General features: G+C 34.6%; 1 protein-coding gene and 1 long non-coding RNA gene across 4 annotated transcripts in view; one reads left to right on the forward strand and one right to left on the reverse strand.

Annotated features, from left to right (window-relative positions):
- Nucleotides 1–11,452, forward strand: part of LOC110733508 — a 29,840-nt gene extending 18,388 nt beyond the window's left edge. The window contains exon 4 of one of the 2 annotated variants that reach the window (XR_002513647.1): nucleotides 10,789–11,452. This is a non-coding gene — a long non-coding RNA (uncharacterized LOC110733508). The remainder of the gene's footprint in view (nucleotides 1–10,788) is intronic. The other variant, XR_002513642.1, reaches the window with a different exon arrangement.
- LOC110733474 (paramyosin-like) lies at nucleotides 28–9,908 on the reverse strand. Of its 2 annotated transcripts, XM_021913538.1 has the most exons (5): nucleotides 9,271–9,908; nucleotides 9,083–9,194; nucleotides 8,368–8,441; nucleotides 7,207–8,268; nucleotides 28–452 (listed from the first exon to the last, which is right to left on the reverse strand). In XM_021913538.1, exons 1-5 carry the CDS (start codon nucleotides 9,592–9,594, stop codon nucleotides 336–338), a joined length of 1,689 nt encoding a protein of 562 aa, XP_021769230.1. In that variant the 5' UTR covers nucleotides 9,595–9,908; the 3' UTR covers nucleotides 28–335. The 2 variants fall into 2 exon arrangements, with proteins under 2 accessions (XP_021769230.1, XP_021769222.1); XM_021913530.1 differs by lacking the exon at nucleotides 28–452 and having other exon boundaries at nucleotides 2,497–8,268.
- Nucleotides 11,453–25,790: the final 14,338 nt, after the last annotated feature.

A 25,790-nucleotide genomic window follows, 5' to 3' on the forward strand; every position in this document is an offset into this window, starting at 1 on the left:
GGACACCATACATTCACAAATCACAAGTGTTAAAAAAAACCTGATTCCTCAATATGATAATGCATTTACAGAGTAATTCTTGTCTACACAAAAGAATCAGCTTACAGCTTACATATGCTGTTCTAGTTGTCTAAATTAGTACATCAGAAGGGATCTGTACAAATCTACAGCCCTATTCTATATTTTTCTTGGGGCAGATGGGAAGTATAAACATTACATTACTCGTAGTGGAAAAAAACTCATAATTACGGCTAATCCACTACCAAAAATATGAACCTGATAGAAATCTGTACAATTTTTCCCTTCTGGAGAAGCAAATGAGGCAGCAAGGAATGTCATCTTCCACGAGGAGATTGGCTCCTCAATTTTGGGATCTTAAACTGGGATGTGAATAACTTTGGTGTTTCCTCAATACTTATGATATCTCGCTTTCTCTTAGACCGTGAACCACTCTGGTTATTGAGGAAAAATAAAAAATAAAAGGGTTATGCATACAGAGAGCACACATCATGGAACTTAATTTCAAAACTAGTTTGGTTCAGGAAACAAAATTGTTTTTAGCTATACTATATAACTACCCATTGAGAACCATGAGACAGCCTGCTATAACTGCAGAACCAAAACATACATGAGTGCAAGGCATGAACGTATAACCTCCCTCCTGCTCATCCTCCTCTCAGAGAGTAATTGATTCAAAACTAGTTTACTTGCTACATACTGGAGAATGAAACATACATGTAAGGGATGAACGTTATTCACCTCCCTCGGGTCTACTGCCCTCTGAACGACATAATTCCATAGAAAACCCACAATTGATTTAACCAAAATGGTTTTAATTTTCATTAAGTGTTCAAGATATAGAGAAAAAGTTCTTATATATGTGTATTTGACGATTCACTATTATCCAGAATCACACTCTTCATATAATGAGCAAACTCTCCAGCACCTGAATCCAAATTCCTACTAGGATCATTGAAGTGAAACTAAGTTAGAATATCTGACTCCAATGATCCCAAACTTTACTGAGAGTATGATATTTGAACTTCAGTATGTTTGGGAGGGAAAAACCAGGAGTTAAGGGAAAGAGTGAGCTTGCATCTTTTTTTAACACTATGTTTGTATAGGAAATTTTGGAGGAAAAAGGAAGGAAATACTTTCTCTTATTTTGATAAGACATTTCAATAAACCAAATCCAACCAATGTTAAAGAGAGTTGGGAGGAAAATGAAACGTCAGTCTCTCCCTCCCCTCACCCCTCCCTTTTCTCCTCCCTTTTCCTTCACTATGATCATACATAGTGTAAATCTTTCTAGCATTTGAAGGATTGATCTATTATTAGAAAGGGAAGAAAAATAGTTATCCCATTCCCTTCCAATCAAAATCATCTACAGCTATTAGCCTACTAGTATGCGAGACTGCTAGGCATTATATTGAAACTAATTCAACATAAATTAAAAAATATTTTGCATATACAGATACTACGGAAAGTCTTCCATTCTGGAGCAATATAAAAAACAATAAGATATCAAAACAGCAACGTAAAACTCAAACTTCAGTGGTAGAACTATGGTTTGCATCAACATAGTGAGACATGTCTTATGGTGAGATTTGATAGATGGGCTAATGGGCATATTCTATCTTCTTAGGTTTTATTTTTATTTCATAGATGTATAACAGGCTTCATGCAGATGATTTTAATATAGTCACAATACCTTGTTCCTGGAAACCTACGTTTTTCTATCAGAATAAAGACAGCTGCAGTCCCCGCTATGTGAAGTAATTTCCTAATTTGGGCTCATGTGCTTCACTATTGGCTTTCACACAAAGCGCATAACAAAAATGATCTGAAATTTCAGAACAGACCCCAATAACTACTTAACCAAACTAATGCCATCAAGTTTTACAATAAGTTGCATCCAATCAAGGCCTCATTTGACATAGAACCATAACCCACAAGATTTCACAGATATATTACACGCTGCTCGGAATCAAAGGGGGATCATACTGCAGTAAGATGACAAATGCTAGAACCTAGATGACACTGCCCAACTGTATAACATCCAAGATTGACCACCTCTCTCTGAACTCTGTCAACTGTATATTAATTCAAGTGCCCTTTACCATAGTTTGTTTGGACTTCACTGCAAGAATCTATGTTGAACATGTTAGATATATGCAATGCTCATATAGGCCTTGGCTGACTAATTTCTTACAGATCCAGGATTGACTCTGTAGCATAGGTAATAATCCTAAACCACTCAGTAGCATAGGCAATAATGCTAAACCATGGCACTTAGTATTCTTCTTTCAAAAATATGCTATGTATAGTTATGAATCAAATGCCAAAGATATACTCCAAAAGTGTACTTCCAATAATCGGTCGTCTTTTTAAGTGCATCAATTCCTGTAATTGGCCATTTATTTAAGTGCATCATTTCCTCTTTTGTAAATCTACTATTGTTTTTCTTTTACAAATATCTCTCTGTACCCCCCCCTCGTTTTTTACATCCCTTAATTTTGAATATACTATTTAGTATTTACCTATTGTTTCTCTTTCTTATAATTTTTTATTCCCATACAAATCTCACTTGCAACATTTTGTTTCATTCAAATCACCCTCCTATAATTAAAGCTGGTTAAACTGATGTATTCAAATACCAAGGGAATAGTTAAAGCTTAAATGATGTTCATGAATATCTCCAAATTCCAAAAGCTCTTGTATAGTACTACCTTTGTTTTATATTGATGTACCACGTTCCATTTTAATATATTTTTATTTGATGAACGATGTACCTACTTCTGCTTTAGTCTTTATTTGACAAATAAAGTTAACCATCTTATCCCCTTATCATACAATAGTTACACTTCTTTTCAGCCTCTTACTTGATCCATCTCTGGCTTACAAAAAGAGTCTTCTGTAATTGAGTACTTCAAAAGAAAATGGAGGGAATATGTGGAAAGCCAAGATTAAAAAAGATTGAGCTTTAGTTCACAATTGTTGTCTGCAAATTTGCAATTAGTCACCCTAAATTGCATCTATTTAAACTCCATTGGTCCAGCCCACTAACAAAATAGTACGAAATTAAAAATGAGACCTACATTAATTTCTACATGGAAAAGCCATCACACTTTATGAAAAATGTATCAGCCAAAATTCCACAAGACAGCACTAGTACAAAAATGCAAATGGGCACCGGTTTAAAACCGGCTTTGTACACCGGTTTGATGCAGCATAATTACAGACTGACTAGGATGGTTGAATCCTGCATTCCGATACATGGAATGGGTACAAGAATGTAACACTGTACCATGTAGCATGTACCTCTTCTGATACATGGAATGGGTGCAGAGATGTAATTAGATACACTGTATCATGTAGCACGTACCTATTAGCACATTCTAGATTGTTAACAGAAGAAATAGTGAATTAGGCAACACCAGTTCATTTCTAGCAATGAAATACAAGTACTTCGTATATTTTAATGAGTTTGATGCCCAATGGAACAGAAAATGGTAAGTAGAAAGCAAAACAAAGAAGGGGTTATAGGCTAAATATTCTCCTTGAACTACCTCTGACAAGAATAATTTTCAATTCTACGATACCACTTGAGTAATTCATGGCTATAAAGGTACAGATACAACTCAGGATTCATATATATATATATATATATGTTCTATACGTACAAAAACCAATCTGGGCTTATACAATATTGATAAGCCTGAAGATAACAAAGGCTATAAATAATTCCTAAAATTACAATTTAACTTCAGTAATTCTAATTTTCATTTTTAACCTTTTGGCAACAGATGCCTTAAGTACCTGAAAGTCCACTTATATGTTGGTATGAGGAACTAGAGGGAGATCAGGATACATCAAGAAAATTTAGGACAGCTAGAAAGTTTAAAGACATCCTATGGACGTGCATTTTGTACCACTACACAAAACTTCTGATTAATAAGCCATGTGAGCTGTTTTAAGATTGTGATGAGCGTTGACAACAATTAATCATTCTGTGTTGTTGTAGTCAACTAAAGTGTGGGGGAAAAAAAGAAAAAAAATAAAAAAAAAAAACAAATTGCTATTTGAGCGTATATTTAAATTGGGCACGCGTCTTTAGTCTCTTTACTTACTATGAATCTGATAATTGTAATTTGTTTAACATTCAAACACATCCCAATTTCTCTGCTCTTATTAACTTTTCTACTACCTAATTCACTAAGTCCCTTGTGAGCTCAAAGCCTCAATTAACTATAACTCAGTTTTTCCATAGACAAATCAACAGCGACAAGGCAACCAAGCAGGGAACTATATCACTAAAAATTCCGTAATTCTCCTATTTTAAGACAGATCCCAACTCCTATCACACTCCCTTCCCCTTTTCACTGTTATACTACCCAATTCTCTAATTTCCTTTACAGTTCAAAGCCTAAAACTTTAGACAAAGTAACAATGCCTAGGCAATCAAGAAGGCCATTATTGCTATAAATAGTATTGCTTCTTCTTCCTTTGCCAATTAATTCCCCTTTTTTCCCCTTTAGACAGATTCCAATTTCTCTCTTCTTTTTTTTACTTTTCTACCACCCAAATTCTTCAATCCCTTGAGAGCTTAAAGCCTCAATCAAATAAACTTCATTTTCACCCATAGACATATCAACTATGCCAAGACTTATTGCCAGTATCGCTATTGCTACTTCCTTTCACGCTCCCTTCCCCTTTTCACCATTCTACTAGCCAATTAATTCCCCTTTTTTCCCCTTTAGACAGATTCCAATTTCTCTCTTCTTTTTTTTTTTACTTTTCTACCACCCAAATTCTTCACCCCCTTGAGAGCTTAAAGCCTCAATCAAATAAACTTCATTTTCACCCATAGACATATCAACAATGCCAAGACTTATTGCCAGTATCGCTATTGCTACTTCCTTTCACGCTCCCTTCCCCTTTTCACCATTCTACTAGCCAATTAATTCCCCTTTTTTCCCCTTTAGACAGATTCCAATTTCTCTCTTTTTTTTTTTTTTTACTTTTCTACCACCCAAATTCTTCACCCCCTTGAGAGCTTAAAGCCTCAATCAAATAAACTTCATTTTCACCCATAGACATATCAACAATGCCAAGACTTATTGCCAGTATCGCTATTGCTACTTCCTTTCACGCTCCCTTCCCTTTTTCACCATTCTACTAGCCAATTCTCTAATTCCCTCTAAAGCCCGGAGCCTCAAACAACTAGAACACATTTTCATCGTAGACAAAGTAACAATCCCCTTTTTTTCCCCTATATTTAGACACATTCCAGTTTCTCTCTTCTTTTTTACTTTTCTACTACCCAAATTTTCTAAATCCCTTGTGATCTTATAAAGCCTAAATCAATTAAACTTCATTTTCACCATAGACAAATCAAGGTACTCATCGCCTGTATCGCTATTGCTACCTCCTCATAAGCCTAAATTTCTCTCTCACTCTTAATCGTTCTACTAGCTCATGCTCTAATTCCCCTCAAAGTCTTAGACAACTAAAACACATTTTCACCACATAAATCAATGACACTTAGGAAATCAAGCCGGGCCTTTATCACTAGTATCATTGTTGCTTCTTCCTTTCCCTAATTGATCCCATTTTCTCTCTTTTGCTCCTTACAACCATTTTTACTAGCCAATGCTTCAATTTCCTTGGGAGATCAAAGCCTCAAACAACTAAATCTCATTTTCACTACAAGCAAGGCACTTATTTCTAGCATCACCTTTTTCACCTAAATAATTTTCTCTCTTTCTCTCCTTTTAACCGTTTAATAGCCAATGCTTCAATTTCCTTGTGAGATCAAAGCCTCAAACAACTAAATCTCATTTTCACTACAAGCAAGGAAGTTATTTCTAGCATCACCATTGTTTTTTCCTCCTTCACCTAGTTAATTAACCTATCCCCTTGATTAAGAAAAAATCCTATTTCTCTCTCTCCTTTTATCCTTTATTCCTTCCGATGCTCTAATTTCATCATAAACAAAATCAACACTGTCAAGGCAATTAAACAAGCCACTTATTGCTAGAATTACTATTGCTTCTTCCTTCTTAGCCCTCTTAAATTAATGGAGTTGCTACTAGCTAGTAATTGTTGCTTCTTCCTTCTTAGCCTTCCTAAATTGATGGCATTGCTACTAGCCTATAATGCTATTTATTTTCACTATCCCCTTTTTTTTCCTTATTTATAAAATCTGAAGATAAATGGAAAACATAATTGTATAGCTAAAGAAAAAAATCTGAAATAGATATCACTTTATCAAGTAATCAATTCATAATTTCTCCATTTTGACAAATATATGTGCCCAAATGACCCGGATAGATTAATGTGGTTAGAGCTTCTTTATACCAATCTGGTAAATTGAATTATTATCTACATCCAACTAATTTGATTCTAGTTCATTAACTTTCAAAGTTCATCAACTGATTGATTTTTTTTTTTTTGGTAAGCAAAGTTAACTACTTGTTTCTTTATTTTTGCACATTTGTAAATTTGTTAGCACTTTTGATGTTATGGAGGTGAATCTTACATACATTTTATCAAAAAATTTCATATATTAAAATTTTATTGTCATTCCTTGTCATATCATTGATCTCACATCATAAATTTGTGAAATTTTGGTTTCCTGTCCCTTTTACATATGTTCCTATCTCCGTGCAGAGTTGATTCATGGTAGGTATGGTGAATTTCATAATGTAATTCCCATTTAAGTAATGACAAAACAAGTACCCCCTAGTTCATTGCTTGGAACCTACGAAGAACAGAATAGACAAAGTATGGCCCTCCAACAAGTTTTGGAAGAATAAATAACCAATAAACTTCCTGTCTAACCTAGATTCGTGATAGGTATTTTGATTTTCAACAATAAATTTCCCATCTAACCTACTGTTCCAAGCCAAAAACAATATCGTAGGTGTCCGAAAATCGTTCAGGATAGAAGCCATAAACAGGAGACTTTTCCCACAAATTATTGAACAATTGCTACAAAGGAATGTTTAAATATTAAAAGCGCAAACTCATGAGATTTTGAGAGACAGCACAAACAACAGACAACCGATTGAACACAAAGTAAAAAAAAATGTGCAAGTAAAATGGAAAAGTTAATGAGCTTATGCAAGATGGAAAGTACTTTTGCACAAATTTTTGGAGGGGAGGGGAGGCAGAGGGGATAAATGACAGTCTAGGTCTACTTACTTGCTTGGTGACCAGCTGTGAAGATGATGCTTGTTCCTTCAAAGATGCACTCTCACAATTCTTGCTGTTTTCTCTGCCTCTCGGCCTGGAAGATGATGGCCGACTCTGGTTTAAAACAGGTGGTGTATCAGCAGCGCTTTTAGATTTCATTAACTTTAATTCCTTAGATAGTGCAGATATTTCTTCATTTTTTAGGTTTGACTGAGCCTCCAGCTCACTGATTTTGTCTTTTAGTGTTGCAATTGTAGCTTCAAGTTGCATAGAAGATGATTCTTCCTCCACAGCAGCAGTTCCACCTTTCATGCCCCTATCTCTGGAAGAGGATAGTTCATTCATGCAGCGTTTTAACACAGGTATTTTAGTAGGGGTTTTCGAACTTAGCAACTTTGATTCCTTTGACAGTTTGAAATTTTCTTCACTTTTTGGGTTTCCCCCTGCTTCCAACTCAATAAGTTTGGCTCTCAAACTTGAAATGGTAGCCCGCAGCTGAACAGCAGTTGCTTCTTCGTTTAGATCAGCAATCTCTTTTTGTCTGCTGCTTCTTCTAACTTTCAATCCAGAAGATGAAAACTCAGTAGAGCACTGATTTAGCAAAGGTACACCATCAGTGTTTTTAGATGTTAGCAACTCTAATTCTTTTGTGAGTCTGGAAATATCTCCATCTTTTTTGTTCACTTCAGCCTCTAACTTAGTGACCTTGGCCCTTAGAGTTGCAACAGTCTCATCCTTCTCTACATTTGCCGACTGCAGTTGTTCCATATTATTGAGGAGGTTTGTGATCTTCTCATTTGCTTGAGCAACTTCATCATTCTTAGTCTTTAGTTGATCAGAGTATTTACCCTCCATCGTCTTGTATTGATTCCAAACAAATTTGTTTTCATCCTTGAGGGCAGATGTTTCAGACATGTGTTTCACAGAAAGCTTCTCATATTCTTGTTTTAGAGTCGCCACTTCCTTTTCAAGCTTAGATTGATGCTTTGATGCCCCATTAGAGCTGATATGTCCAGATTGTCCACCACCATTTGTTTTCAGACTTTCATAGATTCTATTGGGAGTGATGTCCTACAAGGCAGATAAGGTATTGTTAGATACAAGGTGATATCAGTCAATTTACCAGCAGCAATCACAGATTCACAGATAGCAGATTGCAATATAACTTACCTCTTTATCAGGGCATTTATGAGACAGGATGTCAAACCAGGCTTTAAAATCATCCAACTCACTCCGGGCATTTTCTGCATTATATCAACATTAAACATTAAACAACAAACAATACTTCATATTTTCCAGTACAATGTGAAAAAAGAAGATGCAAGTCATAAAAAAAAATATGAATTGAATTTCATTTGCAAATGATTCGATCAAATTTGACAACTTTGAAGCAACATAGACATAGAACTATATATAAGGATGGACAATCATTCAATTACAATGACGTAGCTCAACAAATGATGAGTACAGGATTCGTGGGAACAAAATTAAGTAAAAATTCTCATTTAAATAAATAAAGTGAGTGTTTCCCAACGCTTATTATATTCTTTTTTTAACCCCTAAACATTTTCATAATAAATAAATAAATAAATATAAAACAGAAATTAAGTATTACAAATTGCATTATTGCAGAGATGGAACTTGACTGCTTCCAAACATTAAAATAACCCCAACAAAGAAATTGAAATTCCAGAATAAAATTCAACAATTTCTGAATTCCAAATTCTTTAAAAAGTAAGATGAAGGGGAAAATCATACCCTATGACAAATATAAATTATACCATAACAACTAACAATCATACCGTTAACATTTTTTTTACAAAAATAAATAAATAAATACGGAGTAAATAAAAACCCTAGCGAGAATTATCGAAAAGAAAGATACCTAATTTACGATTATTAACCAATGCTTCCCTTTTCTTAGAAGCCAGCAGAAAATCGGCCTTAGAGATTTCAAGCCTTTTCTCAGATTCAGACAACGACAATTGTCTCTCCTTCTGCAAAATCACAAAAGTTAATGAATTCAAAAACCCTAATTACCAAAATTGGGGGAAATTGAAGGGTGAAAGAAACCTGAGCAATAATATCTTCTAAGAAGCGAACATCAGAATTCCAACGCTGATACTGAAGTTGAATGCGTTCTTGTAGACTTTGGCGTTGTTCGAGGAGAACATCGATTTGGGAAGATTGTTTTCGAAGCATTTGTTGAAGGGCATTGAAGATAATTTCCCATTTTTGGTGATCTGAAGAAGGGTGAGATTGCTTCTTCTGATTTCTTGTTGAAACCATAATTAGTACTAGTATTACTTTAGGATTAATTTTTAAGAGAGAGAATTTGAAGATGAACAAAGAAACCCAGAAAGGAAGAGAAAGAGAGAGGAAGATGAAAGGAAACATAAAAAAAGGCGGATTTACAGAATTTTGAAGTGATGTGAATATCCAACGGTTAGATTGCTATTTATAGGGCTAACTTGCGTATACTCTATTGCTGTATGAACTTTTTTTTTTTATTATTATTTTGAAAAGGAACCTTTTTTTTTTTTTTTTTTTTTTAAATCTTAAAGGACACTAAATTTCATTAATATAAGTCATACGGCATCTACAATTGACAATGACCGATAATGAGCCCTGCACAACCGGAGATCAAATTAAGCACAAATAAAACCTTGTCTTTCGAACGAGATCGAAAAAACCTTGTCTTTCGAAGGAGCTCGAAAAAACCTTAACTTTCGAAGGAGAAAAACCCTTTTTTTCGAGGGAGACATTATTGTAACCTAAAACAAAAACCTTAAAAGAAAATAAAAATTGGGGCTTTCCACCGGTGAAATCCGATGGAAGCCCCTTTAATATTGACAATGGAGACTGGGTTTAGGAGATGAACCTTTTTTTTCTATTATTACTGTATTTTTTTTTTAATAAAGGTTAGGCAAAATTTATTACAGATCAAGTTCGAGTAATATACACTACAAGGTACTAAACTTTGCAATTTGTATCACTTAAGGTATTGAACTTATAAATGTATTAGTTGGAGTACTATGACCATCAGTGCAGTTTACTTTTCCGGTTTCAACCTGTTACTCCAGGTTACTTCGAAATTAAGTGTTTAAAAAAAAATCTGTCAGCAAAACGCCTCGAGAAAACAAAAGGCCATCATTAGCTTCGTTTGGCATGCGAACTCAAAAGGCAAATGTCATTCCACCACTCATTTCTTCCTATATAAAGAATCTAAAAGAAGCTAGAAAGATAATTTTCATCTTCTTTCAGAAAAACCCTAAACAGAGAGTAATATTAATTCGTGTGTGTTCATTAATGTGGCCTGGTGATTTAGAGTGTAACTCCTACAAGTACGCCAAGCTTTACTCAGAAGAAGGTATATTCCTTTTCTTTGTTGTTTTGTGTTAAATTTTGATAGTGATAGTTGTGTATAAAAATTTGAATTATGAGTTTTTTTTTCTCAAATTTGCATGATTTTGTGTTGTTAATGTGTAAAGACCATGAAAAACATAGTTGATCATATAAATTTTTGTTACCGGGTTGAGAATCTGCAATTTAGGTTAGGGTTTTAATGTAATGGGTGTGTGGGTAAAACAGGGGTTAACAGTTGAACTAGCTGGAAAATGATATGTACCTTGATGTGGCCTTAGGTATGGACACTCTTGGGCACGCTGACCCTATCTTCAGCCAACAAGACCTCCTCATAACCCATATCTTCAGCAGAGTTAACTGGGAGGACGAAGTCAACGTCCAGCTGGTGTGCAAGAAGTGGGAATTTGGTGGCGCCTCCGTCACTTGGCTCTCCGTCTCCCTTTCTATGGCCCACATGGTGAAGTGGCGGAGTGGATTTTGAAGGACATCGTCTTCCATGGGGGCAGGGACTTCCACGCCTGGATGACCAAAGACATGACGGTGTACTTCGACGGATTCCCTCTGCTGTTCAAGGAGGATTAGGGAACCTAGGATGTGGGTAGGGTAGGAAGGGGGGGTCTTTTTTTGGAGCAGCTGATTAGGAATGGATGTATAGTCATGATGCTGCTTAGTTAAGCTAATTATGGTGTTTTAGTTGCTTGTTCAATGTCATGGGACGGTAGTCTTTTGGAGTGACAAAATGTAGGGCCTTTTGTAATTTTGTCACTGCCGTGACATTGTTTAGTTTCATTTTAATTATGTCTGGTTTGTAAACAAATAACAATGCTGGTTTTTGGTGGTGGATGTTTATAAATGATAAATTGGAATGGTTTATGCTTATTTATCAATCTTTTTAATGTTTTTATTTGTGTTTGATTTAAGTGTTGTTTATGTGTGATGATCATGGTTAATCATAACTGAATATTGTGTTAATCATAACTAAATTAAATAGTGAAACATATGTGATAATAACTGAATTATGTGTGTTAATCATAACTAAAATAGATTGTGAAACATATCTAAAATAGATTGTGAAACATATGTAATCATAACTAAAATAGATTGTGATGATCATGGTTTGGTTAATCTAAAGTTGTGTTACATTACTTTTTGACAGAATTATGGCTTTGAACCCTTGCATTGTGGTTCATCATTGTAGGCGTCGTTCGAAGTGCGTCTACGTTAAAAGCATGTTGTGAATATGCTTGGCACTCATAGGAAGTGGGAATTGACATATATGATTAGGGACAAGGAAAGTAGGGAGCCACCAACAAGTTTTTAAGGAATTTGTAAACCGTTCACAGATCATAAAAGGCAACCACAAATAAAGGGGCAACGATAGGTAACAACGATTGACCCGTGAAGGTTACACCCCATTCATAATCCATGAGATTACTAACTCCATATGGTTCGGAACCACGAAAGGAAGATCGGGGATGATGGTACGAAGTGAGTCATGGAGTCACATTCGCTCGTAGTGGCCTCTACTCGATTCTTATTGTGAAAAGTGACTCCTGCGATCTCAAAGGCATACAAACAAAATATTCAATTTGCTCCAAACTATTATTAAGCTAAATTGGTTGAATATTAATGCAACATATAATTCTAAAATATCGTGATCACTTGATTTAATAACAAGATTAAAAAGGAACCTAAACCGGTCATCAAATTATCTTATTAGGCGTGATTTTCAATCACATATTCCATTTAAACATGCAATGTGGTGATCAATAAATATAATAGAATAAACATTAATATTGGAAATAATTTAACAATAATAACGTTATTCAAATCAAATATAAAAAAACCTAATCATGATACTAGCAATAAGAATAAAATAAGAGTAATTAAGTGATTAATTACTCACTTTCCGCGTTTCCTTGAATTGCTACATCATGAATAAACTGTTAGTAACTTTAATTAAAATATAAATCAAATTGAAACAATTAAATTAAATAAAAATTAGATTAAATTTGGTCCAAACCCTCAGTCAGGCCTTGGTTTAAGGACGAAACCTCAGGTTAAGTATGGACTCCTTGGAGTGCTTAAGGAAGAATGGTGTAATTAAGAATATAGGTTTAAGGCTTAGAATATGAGAGAGAGAGAGAGAAGAGAATGATTTGCGGTGTAAAAGAGAGGAAGAGAGAATGATTTGATGATCAAGCGTGTTGATGATTGAAAAAGGGGAGATATGAACTCTATTTATAAAGGAAAAAAAGGGTCGAAGAATCAAGAAAAGATAAGAATTCGAATCGGATAAAACTCTTGTGATAGACAACAGTTTTTGCGGTTTTTGTTTTTATCATATCTTTTGATCCAGAAATCGGAATAAGATAAATAATATGGAGTTGGAAAGCTGTTGAAGTCTACTTTCTAACCAAATTAGAATCATATTATAATATTTTTTAGAATAAAAGATATGGCCGAAATAGTGGGACGGTGTCAGTTTTGGATAGAGTTTGACATTTCATTCATATCTTTTTCGTTATAACTCGGAAATAATATTATAATATATCATTGAAAAGATAATTTTAATAGCTATCCAACATTGTAATATTTGGATAAAAACTATGAGGCACGAAAACAATATCTGTCTATCTTTGAACGTCTTTCAATTCAAATAGAATTAGGACTTTCTAAAAGAAAGTTTTATTCAATTTCAAACTTTTTAATCTTATCTTTTCAAAAAGGATAATTAAGATCTTTTAGAAACTTATAGAAGATTCTAATTAATTCTAATTGGTTTAGGAATGAGATTAAAGATTTTGGACCCTCCACGAGATCATTGGGTCGTAGGTAAGGTGGGCTTAGGTTCAGTTTGGACTCAGTTTAGTAGTTTGGCCATAACTTATTCGTTATAACTCGGATTTGGGGTTCTAATATATATATTGTTGGAAAGATCTTTTCAAGCCCTATCCAACTATTCAATCATTGGACCCAAATTATGGATTAAAATAAACTGGTATAAACGTTTTTTTTAAAAAGGACACGAAATGAATGATTTTAAGGGACACGAAATGAATTATTTTAGGTTTAAAGGCATGAAAATAAGTTATGGTTTGGGGAAATGGGATAGGAATTGAGTTGGTTTATGAAATGGAAATATTGATTTAAGAACTCCAAAGATTAAATACTCAACCCGACCGATAATGGCAGTGAAAGGTTGTTCATCATCGGGTTTGATTTTGGGGAGACATTTTTAGGTGTCTACAATCATGGTGGTCAATGGTTGCTTAGGGGTGAAATGTATTACAGTGGGGGTAGGGTTGAGTGTGTGGATTCAGATTATGTGAAGAATATAATTGAGTTTTTAGGACATGATGACATTGTGAAGATGCATTACTTAGATCCTAGGAAAACAATGGCTACATTCTCACCTCAAGGAATAAGCCCATTATCACTATGTTAGAAGATATTAGAGAGGGATTAATGGAGAGGCTTCACAAAAAAAAATAGATAAAATATGCAAGAAAGACATACTGTTATGCCCTAGTGTAGGCGTCGCTCGAAGTGCGCCTACGTTAAAAGCATGTTGTGAATATGCTTGGCACTCATAGGAAGTGGGAATTGACATATACGATTAGGGACAAGGAAAGTAGGGAGCCGCCAACAAGTTTATAAGGAACTTGTAAACCGTTCACGGATCATAAAAGACAACCACGATAAAGGGACAACGATATGCAACAACGATTGACCCGTGAAGGTTACACCCCATTCATAATCCATGAGATTACTAACTCCATATGGTTCGAAACCATGAAAGGAGGATCGGGGATGATGGTACGAAGTGTGTCATGGAGTCACATTCGCCCGTATTGGCCTCTACTCGATTCTTATGGTGAAAAGTGATTCTTGAGATCTCAAAGGCATGCAAACAAATATTCAATTCGCTCCAAACTATTATTAGGCTAAATTGGTTTAATATTAATGCAACATATAATTCTAAAATATTTGTGATCACTTGAATTAATAACAAGATTAAAAAGGAACCTAAACCAGTTGTCCAAAATATCTTATTAGGCGTGATTTTCAATTACATATTCCCTTTAAACATGCAATATAGTGATCAATAAAAATATAATAGAATAAACATTAATATTGGAAGCAATTCAATAATAATAGCGTTAGTCAAATCAAATATAAAATAACCTAATCATGATACTAGCAATAAGAAAATAAAATAACAGTAATTAAATAATTAATTACTCACATTCCGCACGTTCCTTTAAATTGTTACATCATGAATAAATTGTTAGTAACTTCAATAAAAATATAAATCAAATTGAAAATTAAATTAAATAAATATAGATTTGATTTGGTCCAAACCCTCAGTTATTTATATCTTTCACGCCTTGGTTTAAGGACGGAACCTCGGGTTTAGTATAGACTCCTTGGAGTGCTTAGGAGAAGTATTTTGAGAGAATAGGGTGGCTAGTATTTAGGCATGGAGAAGAGAATTATTTAATGATCAAGCTTGTTGATCCTTGGAAAAGGGGTGATATGACCTCTATTTATAGGGAAAAAAGAGGGTCGAAGAATCAAGAAAAGATAAGAATTCGAATCGGATAAAGCTCTTGCGATAGACAACATTTTTTGCGGTTTTTATTTTTATCATATCTTTTGATCCAGAAATCGGAATAAGATAAATAAGATATCGTTGGAAAGCTCTTGAAGTCTACTTCTAACCCAATTAGAATCAGATTAAAATATTTTATAGAATAAAAGATATAGCCGAAATAGTGATGCGGTGTCAGTTTTGGATAGAGTTTGACATTTTATTCATATCTTTTCCGTTATAGCTCGGAATTGATATTATAATATATCATTGGAAAGATAATATCAAGGGCTATCCAACCATATAAAATTTGGATAAAAAATATGAGGCACGAAAATATTATCTGTCTATCTTTGAACGTCTTTCAATTCGAATAGAATTAGGACTTTTAAAAAAAGGAGTTTTATTCAATTTTAAACTATTTAATCTTATCTTTTCAAAAAGGATAATTAAGATCTTGTAGAAACTTATAGAAGCTTCTAATTAATCCTAATTGGTTTAGGAATGAGATTAAATAATTTGGACCCTCCACATGATCATTGGGTCGTAGGTTAGGTGGGCTTAGGTTCGGTTTGGGTTCAGTTTAATATTTTGACCATAACTTATTCTTTATAACTCGGATTTGGGCTTCTAATATATCGTTGGAAAGCTCGTTTCAAGACCCATCCAACTATTCAATCATTGGACCCTGATTATGGACCAAAATAAACTGTATTAAATGTTTTTATAAAAAGGACACGAAATGAATGATTTTAAAGGACCCGAAATGAATTATTTTGGGTTTAAAGGCACGAAAAGAGGAAAATAAGTTATGGTTTGGGGAAATGGGCTAGAAATTGGGTTGGTTTATGAAATGGAAATATGGATTTAAGCACTCCAAAAATTAAATACTCAACCTGACCAATAATGGCGGTGAAAGGTTGTTCATCATCGGGTTTGGTTTTGGGGAGACATTTTTAGGTGTCTACACCTAGGATCCAAAAGACTCTTGAGAGAAATAAGATATGGGCAAGGGGGTGGTATGATTTTTGGTATGGGGGTTTCTGTTATGGGGTGAGGCAGGGTGCTACCCAAGATAAATTTGTGGTCAACAACTTATAACACAGAACCTGTAGTTGCAATGCTTGGCAAATAAGTGGAATTCCTTGCAAACATGTTGTGGTTGTTGTGTGGAACAAAGTGGATGAGCCTGAGCATTATGTGAATGAGTACTTCATAAAATAGACTAATCTCAAGGTCTATGACTACCTTTTTGAGCCTTTTAATGGGCCCCAAGAGTGGCCTGAAGCTGATAGTGTTGTCATAGCACCAAAATTAAAGAAAATTCAAGGAAGATCCAAGAAAAACAGGAGGTATCAGGTGGGAGAAGTAACAGCAACTGACAGGTTGAGAAAGACTGGAACTGCCATGAAATGCAGCTTCTATAGTGTCACAGGCCATAACAAAAGAGGTTGCAAAAACTCTGGTCAAGAAAGGCAATAGAACAGTAATAACCAACCAAGTGCATCAGAACATGAACCATCTACAACTCCTACTGTTCCAATGCACATGAGAGGGGTTGGGGTCTACACTTACCCCAATGTATATCAAAGAGTTGCTACCGTAAGTTCACTAATCTATTAATTTGTAAATTGTTCTATTTGTTGATAATAGGTCATTAACACTATTATTTTTACAGCCTGCAAATTTTCAAGCACACCCTCCACCTTCTACACAAGCTCCACCAAGGCAACAAGTGTAGAGAGCATTTTGCAGTGACTATGAGGGAGATCAGACTGTGCACTCTTTCAGTCAAGACAACCCACTGTCAAGCCAACATAACCAATCAATTGTAATTTCTAGTCAAGCACTGTAGGTATTACAAGTTGTGCAAATACATATTAATTTCAGTACTTCAATTTCATTTCCATTCATTAATCAAGCAAGTCATTACATAATGTGATTACAGGACCTAGCAAGATCTAAGAGAATAGGCAAGCAGTAAGGTAAACCTGATCTACATTACATAGATTATGATTATTGGTAATACATTACATCCTAAACATATACCAACAAAGCCCTACAAATAACAAAACAACCACGTTCTGCAAAACACAGTTAACCCCTAGGTTAAGTGTAGCAGCCCTTCTCATTTTCAACAGCAGGTAGTCACTCTCTATTTTCCTAACATGCTGCTTACATTGTCTCAGTTCCTTTCTCATACTTAGCAATTAAGAATTCAACTCCTGTTTCTCTTGCATTAACCCTAGAATTACCTCTGTCTGCTAAGTGGTTGGATCATCCCGATCCACCCATTTGAAGTACTTGCAGCCCCTTCTTCTTGTGTCTGCATCATAATCAGGGCAAGCAAGGAACCTCCTACCAGGATTATCCTTTGTCCATGCCCTTCTCTTGGACACTAACAACCCACAGTTGCATCTCTTTGAACCAGCACTCACCTTAGAACTGCTCCTAGACATCCCTTAATTTTGTATAGTTAAATTACAAATTTTTTTCAACTTATTAATTTGTAAATTTTTTTATCAATGCAAATGATGTGATTCTGATGCTGTGGAATGGCAAAAAATGGAGCCAAATATTTATAGAATCTCAAGTTTTTGTTTAAACTGTAACGGCTACTTATATTTTGAAAACTAGCGAAAGTTCAATACCTTCATTTAATTTTGTCTGAATATTAAGTTTTCCTTTTTTTTTTCTATGCTTAAATCGGTTGTTGTAGGTTTAAAGTTGAGTACCTTTCCTGAGAGTACCTTGCCTGATACAATTAGAAGTTGAGTACCTTGTCTGATACAAATTGCAAAGTTCAGTACCTTGTTGTGTATATTACTCGATCAAGTTCCGCCAAAGTAATTATACTTTGGAGAAACGGACTCATACAAACAAGTTCTAAGATATTATTATTATCCCATCGAGCTTTAAAGGCCTTATTCTTTATAGTTACTCTGCTCTGCTGAGTCCTGCTATGCTCTACTCTGCTCTGATTAATAATAATACGAGTACTTAATATTGAATAATAATAATAATAATAATAATAATAATAATAATAATAATAATTGATATTTAATAAGAATAATAAATAATTAATATTTTATAATAATATTTGATAATAATAAATAAATAATATTTAATAATGATAATTAGGAAAAATGGAATCTAAAAATCGGTTAAAATTTCTTTTTTCCTTCTCACTTCTCTTCTTTCTCTCTTCTCTCTACACCACCACCACTTACGTACCCCACCCTACCCAAACCCTCTTCCTCCTCCTCCACCTCTCTACACCACCACCACCTCTGCCACCACTTAACCCTCTTCCTCCAACCACGAAACTCGGCTAAACCACCCCGACCACCCCATAACCCCAACCACGAAACTCGGCTAAAAGGCTAATTTGGGTCGGGTTTAGGGTGGGGAGGGGTGGAAACGGGTCAGGGAGGGTTAGGGGTTGTCGGTTTGTGGTCGGCGAGCGGTGGGAGGTTTGGGGAGGGGTCGGGTTAGTTTAGGAGGGTCGAATAGGGTGTTTGGTGTGGTGGTTAGGGTTTAGATCGTAGGGGGTTTTGGTGGTTGGGGAGGTTGCGACAAGGGGTGGGGGGTGGGGGGAGATCGCCGGAATCCGACGACCCCGATGGTGGGGCTGGTTGGGGTGGGGGGAAGTTGTTGGGGAGTGGGGGAGGTGGCTGGGGTGGTGCGGGGGCTGGGGGAGGTGGCTGGTGGTGTTTTTTTTCTGTTTTATTTTTTTTAATTTTTTTTTTGTTTTTTAATGATTAAAAAAATAATTGACCAATTAACGACTGACACGTGACACATAACTTACAAAAAACAGTCATCAATAGGTAATGGATCTGTTGGAGAAGGTGGGGGGCAAAGGTTGAATTTTTTTGAGATTACTGAAAGGTTGGATTTTTATTGTCAGACCGGCTAAAGGTTGGATTTTTAGATTCCATTTTTCCTAATAATTAATATTTAATTATTATTATAATAATAATTAATATTTAATTATTATAATAATTATTAATAATATTTATTGATTATAATAATAATAATAATAATAATAGTGATAAAAAATAATAATAGTAATTATTGCCTCTCAAAAAAACCCTGTCCTCCTATTCTCTCTTTTCTCTACTAAACTCTAGTCTTCGTTCTTAATTTTGAAGGGGGCTTCCACCGAATTTCACCGGTGGAAAGCCTAGTCTTTATTTTCTTTTAAACCTTTTGTTTTAGGTTAAAATAATGTCTCCCTCGAAAAAAGGGTTGATCTCCTTCAAAAGACAAGGTTTTTTCGATCTCCTTCGAAAGACAAGGTTTTTCGTACTCCTTCGTAAGACAAAGTTTTATTTGTGTTTAATTTGGTCTATGGTTGTGCGGGACTATATTGATTATGGCTCGGATTCGGGTTATGGAATCAGCACAAGAATTTACTTTCTCAAAAAATTAATTACGAAGCGACGACGGATCCACTCAAAAAGTTGTATGAGACAACGAATCGAGAATGTACCGAATTTTTATATTTATGTATTTGGATTCTTAGCCCTTCCCCGATTAATTCTTGTTTGATTTTGTTAAATTCATTTTTTATTATCATTCATTGTCAATTGTAGATGTCGTATGACTTTTATTAATAAAATTTAGTGTCCTTTAGGACTTCTTTCAAAAAAAAAAAATAATAGTAATTATTATGATTGGTCTCTTTGATAAGCCTGATAGCATGACTAGCGTCTGCAAGGGTACTACTTGCGTGCAGCGACAGAAAACTGATTAGGTGAAACACGGAAATTAGAAGACCGGGGAAGACTACAAAGTATTAGAGTGGCTATGTTTTTTGTTTTAATTTGCACATTAAATATCTGATGCGAAGATTGAGAGGAAACGGAATACCAGGATAATTGGATCAACATTAAAAAAATTTCAGATTCAAGCCATACCTCTTATTTATGATAATTATTTACAATGATCAAGTGGAGAACCAAGTCCTGTAAGCAAGCTGTTCCAAGGAGATAGAAGAAGGTAGTATATATAGGAATATCGGGACATTTGGAATGTGGCAATGGGAGTTTGGGGATTAAAATGTGGGAATGGGATTGGGAATTGATTATTGGGAATTTAAAAAGTATGACAATACTTTGTTTGGATAGTGGATGGAAATAGATGGGGAATAAATAACAAAAATATAAAATTACCCTTACTAATCTTTCTCCTCCATTTTTTTCATTAATGGAAAAAAATGTCATTTTGCACTTATTCCCATTTCCACCCATTTATTACATACCCTCCATAGGTAATAAAATGGTGGGAATTCACCCTATTTATTCTCAATCCCATTCTCTTCTTTGATCCCAATCCCATCTAACAAATAAGAGATTTTGTTTTATTTGGGATTAAAATTCTCATTCCCACCCTCAATTCCCATTTACCAAACACCCCCTATATGTTTAGAATTTAGACTAAAGAAGAGTTGAAACATATGGTAATGGCTATATAGTGTGATGGAGTGACAAATACTAAAATATTATGGCGCTGCAGCTGTCGCCTGGCGACGAGCTTGTCGTCTGGCGCTGACTCCTGTCGTTGGCAACATGAGGTATTTTATTCCGGATATGATTTTCTTTGATCTCGTGCTATTTTTCCTATAAATAGGGGTCGTATTTCCCCGTTTTCACCATTCACAACCATCATCTCTCTCTCTCTCTCTAAAAGCTAGAAGCTTTCTTTCTCTCTCTTCTTTTTCTAAACCTTCCCTCTCTCAAAATTCCTCACTCATTAGTCTTAGACACACCTAGCCAAGTTCGAAGTTGCCTTCGTCCTAGAGGTTAAAGGTTTGATATTTATGAGCGTTTGGTCCCAAATCTCTATTTAATTATTTAATTTAATTGTTTATTATTTTCCTTTAAATTACTAACGTGTGTATTTTGTTATTAGAAAGAGGTACGAGGCATCAAAGTAAGTACTTTAATTGTTATTCTTTTGATATAGAAATCATGCTTAGATTATTTTATTGAGTCCTAGCATCATGTTAAGATGTTATATTGCTTCCTAATATCATGTTTAGGGTAATAAGTAAAATTTCTAATATCAAGTATGTTTATTATGATGCTTCCTATTCCTTTGATGTTTAATATGAGGATTTTTATTTTAATTCCAGAAATTTATTTTGGCAATAATTTAGAATGAGTGGATGAGACTCGAGAATTTCTAAGTATTTCATGTGCGTAATTTTGATTGTCATTATTGGCATAAGCATAAAAAGGTTCGCATTGGAAAGACCACCCGTAATGCGTCAAAAACATAGGATTTTTACACGTAGGAATCTAGGGAAATATCTTTCACAACTAAAGTCAAAATAACGCTACGAAAAAAGTTGGAAAATTCAAGAACAGAAAGCTGCCAAGGCATGTAGGAATTAGCGCTGAGAAAACAGCGTCAGCGCTTAACGATGGCGTCGTCGCTTGGCAACAGTCTTGTCGTCTGGCGACAATGCCAGCGTCTAGTGAAGACGCTATTTTCTCGCACCGACCTCTTCCAATACCGAGCCAGAAATCTACCTTCTTGTTTCGACTAGTTTTCTAGTACTGTTTGCTCGGTTTTACTTCCTGATTGAGTTTTTTCCTTTTTTTGAAACCCATATGTGTTCTACATATGGCCATAACCCTCTGGGAATTTACGCTCCATCTACCTAATCGAACGCTCCTGGCAACGAAGGGTACATCCGAGTTTGTGAATTCACCAAATCGTGGAAGCGAGTTTAACTCGCGGGGTCCCATCCACTCGCGCCAACCCTTCCAGAGATAAGGCTTCTGCGCGGTGCATCCAGACTCATAACCATGGACCCTCTTTGACTAACCCATATCCTAAACTTTAGAGAACTAGAGCCATGGTTAGGTCGCAAACTCATTGCATCATATTGTACTATATGACTACTAGCTTATGCATTATTCGTTGTGCATATTTTATATATATGTTTTTCCCTAATCGTTTGTTTGACTTGTGAATGAGTTGAATAAATTAATTAATAACCGTAGACACCCATTTCTGTCTCCCTAAAACCAAACCCGGTGATGAGTACTTTTCACGTCGAATCATAATCAAATGAAGTGAAATTGTGGAAATTTTAGTGTTGCGGATAGTTTTAATTTCTTTTCTCTTCTCTCTGTTTTTTTGAAAACCTATTTTAAGAAAACAGCCAATCCAGTTTTTTTGGTCCATTATATGGGTCCAATAATGGTGTAGTTGGATGGGGCTTGGGAAGACCTTTCCAACGATATATTATAAGCCCAATTCCGATGAATAATGAGGAAGTTATGGCCAAAATACTAAACTGGGCCCAAACCGGATTTTACCTACGACCTAATGATCATGTGAAGGGTCCAAAGGTTTAATCCTATTCCTAAACTAATTAGGATTAATTAGAAGCTTCCATAAATTTCTAAAAGATCTTAATTATCGTTTTTGAAAAGATAAGATTAAAGAATTTGAGTTAAATAAAAACTTTCCTTTTTAAAAACTTTTCTTTTCTTAAATCCTAATTCTATTTGAATTTAAAGACATTCAAAGATAATCAGATATAATTTTCGTGCCTCATAATATTTATCCAAATTTTATATGGTTGGATAGATCTTGAAATTATCTTTCCAATGATATATTATAACATTAAATCCGAGCTATAACGAAAAAGATATGAATTAGATACAAAACTCTATCCAAAACTGACACCATCCCACTATTTCGGATATATCTTTTTATCTACAAAATATTTTAATCTGATTTTAACTGGGTTGGAAAGTAGACTTAAAGATATTTTCAACTATATATTATATGCCTTATTTGGATTTCTAGATCAAAAGATATGATAAAAACAAAATCCGCAAAAACTGCTGTCCATCGAGTTCTATTTCGATTCGAATTCGGATTCTCTTCTTACTCTTCGACCCTCTTTTTTTTCTCTATAAATAGAGGTCATATCTCCCCTTTTTCAATCATCAATTCTCTAATTCTCTCTTTCACCAACTCTCATCAAGAATCTCTTGATTACTTTTTCTCTCTCTTTCTAGCCAACCCATTTTACAAACACAATTCCTCATACATTAGTACTAGATACACCTAGCATTGTTCGAAGTTTCCTTCGCCCTAGACGTGAAAGGTTTTAATTTCTGAGGGTTTGGTCCCAAATCTCTATTTCAATTATTTAATTTAATTCTTTGATTTTATTATTTTCCTTGAAATTACTAACGTGTGTATTTTGTTATTAGAAAGAGGTACGAGGCATCCAAGTAAGTGCTTTAATTGTTTTCATTGATATTATGATATAGAAATCATGTTTAGGATGTTATTTTGATACCTAGTATCATGTTAGGATGCTTTTCTTAGTATGATATTTAGGGTGATTAGCTTATATCAATTATGATTCCTGTGATGCTTCCTATTTTCTTCCTAATATCATGTTAGTATCATGTTAGGGCTAAAGTTTTGATCTTTATTGTTTAGTGACATGCTAGGGTTTGTTATTAATATTGTTAGTATCATACCTAGGATCTTGCTATTTTTATGCTTTAACATGATTCATGATTATTTTTATAATTGTTTTGATTATGATTATAATTTTATGATTGTTATAATTATTATTATGATGATTATTTATTATGTTGCTTGATTTTTATTGTTATTGCTTAATCACACCTTTTATGCATGTTTAAAGGGAATTCGTACTTGTAATCACGCTTAATAAGATAATTAATAATCTTGTTTAGGGTTAAGATTATAATTCAAGTGATCTCCAATAATAGTTTTGTCTGTGCATTAATATTCAACCAACATAGATTAAACAGGTTTAGGGTTAATCCTAATGATTGCATGTTAGTCAAAAAACGCACATGAATACGATCAGAATAAAGTAGAGGCCTATTATTAGGGCAGGTTCAATCTCTTTTAGGTTGGATTTGTACCTTCATCCCCGAACTACCAATCATGGTTCAAGACCTATTGGATTTGACGATCTCCTGGATCGTTAAGGGGTGCAACCTTCACCCTGTGAATATTTCTTGATAAACCACTTTGAGTCTCGTCTAACGATAGACCTTTCTTTCTTCGACCCATATCTACCTAACCTTGGGATGGAATGGTGTGCAATTTATGCAATTTTCAAAGAATAAAAGCTTGAATAATTTAAACAAATTAAAATAAGCAAAAAAATTATAAAAGTGTACAAAAAGGCAAGTGTTCCAATGTTATTGATATGACCATGTCTTTGATAAGAACACGTCTCATATTGCGTCTTTTATCGAGTGCTCGGTACCGTGCCTAAGAAACATGAATGCCAAGTGAGTGATAGACCGCATGATTGGGATTGCCTAAACTTATCAAAATAAGAAAAAATATGCAAAATCAAAAAAGAAAAAAGAAAGCAAAAAATAATTGTAGACACCCATTTGTGTCTCCCTAAAAACCAAACCTAGTGATGAGTACCTTTCACGTCGAATCATAATCGAATGAAGCGAAAGTGTGGAAAGTCTATTGTTGCGGATAATTTTAGTTTCTTTTCTCTTCTCTGTGTTTTTGAAAAATTATTTTAAGAAAACAGCCAATCCAGTTTGTTTGGTCCATGATATGGGTCCAATAGTAGTGTAGTTGGATGGGGCTTGCAAAGACTTTTCCAACGACATATTATAAGCCCAACTCCGATGAATATTGAGGAAGTTATGACCAATTTACTAAACTGGGCCCGGTTTGAGCCTTATGGACGACCCAATGATCTTGGGGAGGGCTAATATGATTTATCATTCCTAATGCAATTAGGAATGGTTTTAGTCTTCTAGATTCTTCTAGAAGGTTCTTTTCATTCCTAATTCAATAAGCATTGATAAATTGACTTTTGTTGACTTTTCAGAGTTTTAATTAAAATCAAAGAGCATTTTTGAGGAAAATACGATTTTATCCTCCTGTACGGCAAAATTTATCTGATTTTAGAAAACGCGTAAATTTTTGAAATCAGTGTCAAACGCCAGTTGTAGCGCCTGGCGCTACACTTGGCGCCTGACGCCAGCATTGGCGCTGGTTCTTTTTCTATGCGCTAGGACTCTGTTTTGTTAATTTTATCTTTTTGGATGATTTTCTCTATAAATATAGTATTAAAAACTCCGTTTTCATTCACCAATTCTCATAAATTCTTATTCATTCACCTACAATCAATCATCTCATTCTCTTTAATCATTCACCATCTTTCCTTCTCTCCTTTCTAAACTTGCTTTTCAATACAAAATTTCGCATTCATTGGATCTAGAAACACCTAGCCATATTCAAAGTTGCTTTCGCCGTAGACGTGAAAGGTTTAATTTCTGAGGGTTTGGTCCCAAATCTCTCTTTCAATTATTTAATTTAATTGTTTTGTTTATTATTTTCCTTGAAGTTACTAACGTGTGTATTTTGTTATTAGAAAGAGGTACGAGGCATCAAAGTAAGTACTTTAATGGTTTTTATTGATGTTATGATGTAGAAATCATGTTTAAATTGTTATTATGATTCCTAGTATCATGTCTAGGGTAATTTTAATATTAAATATGATTGTTATGATGCCTTTTATGTTCTTCCTATTATTTATGATTGATAGTATAGGTTAGGGCTAAAGATTTGTTTTTTATTATTT

This window comes from Chenopodium quinoa, unplaced genomic scaffold (assembly GCF_001683475.1).
Source record: "Chenopodium quinoa cultivar QQ74 unplaced genomic scaffold, ASM168347v1, whole genome shotgun sequence".
NCBI classification, from domain to species: Eukaryota; Viridiplantae; Streptophyta; class Magnoliopsida; order Caryophyllales; family Amaranthaceae; genus Chenopodium; species Chenopodium quinoa.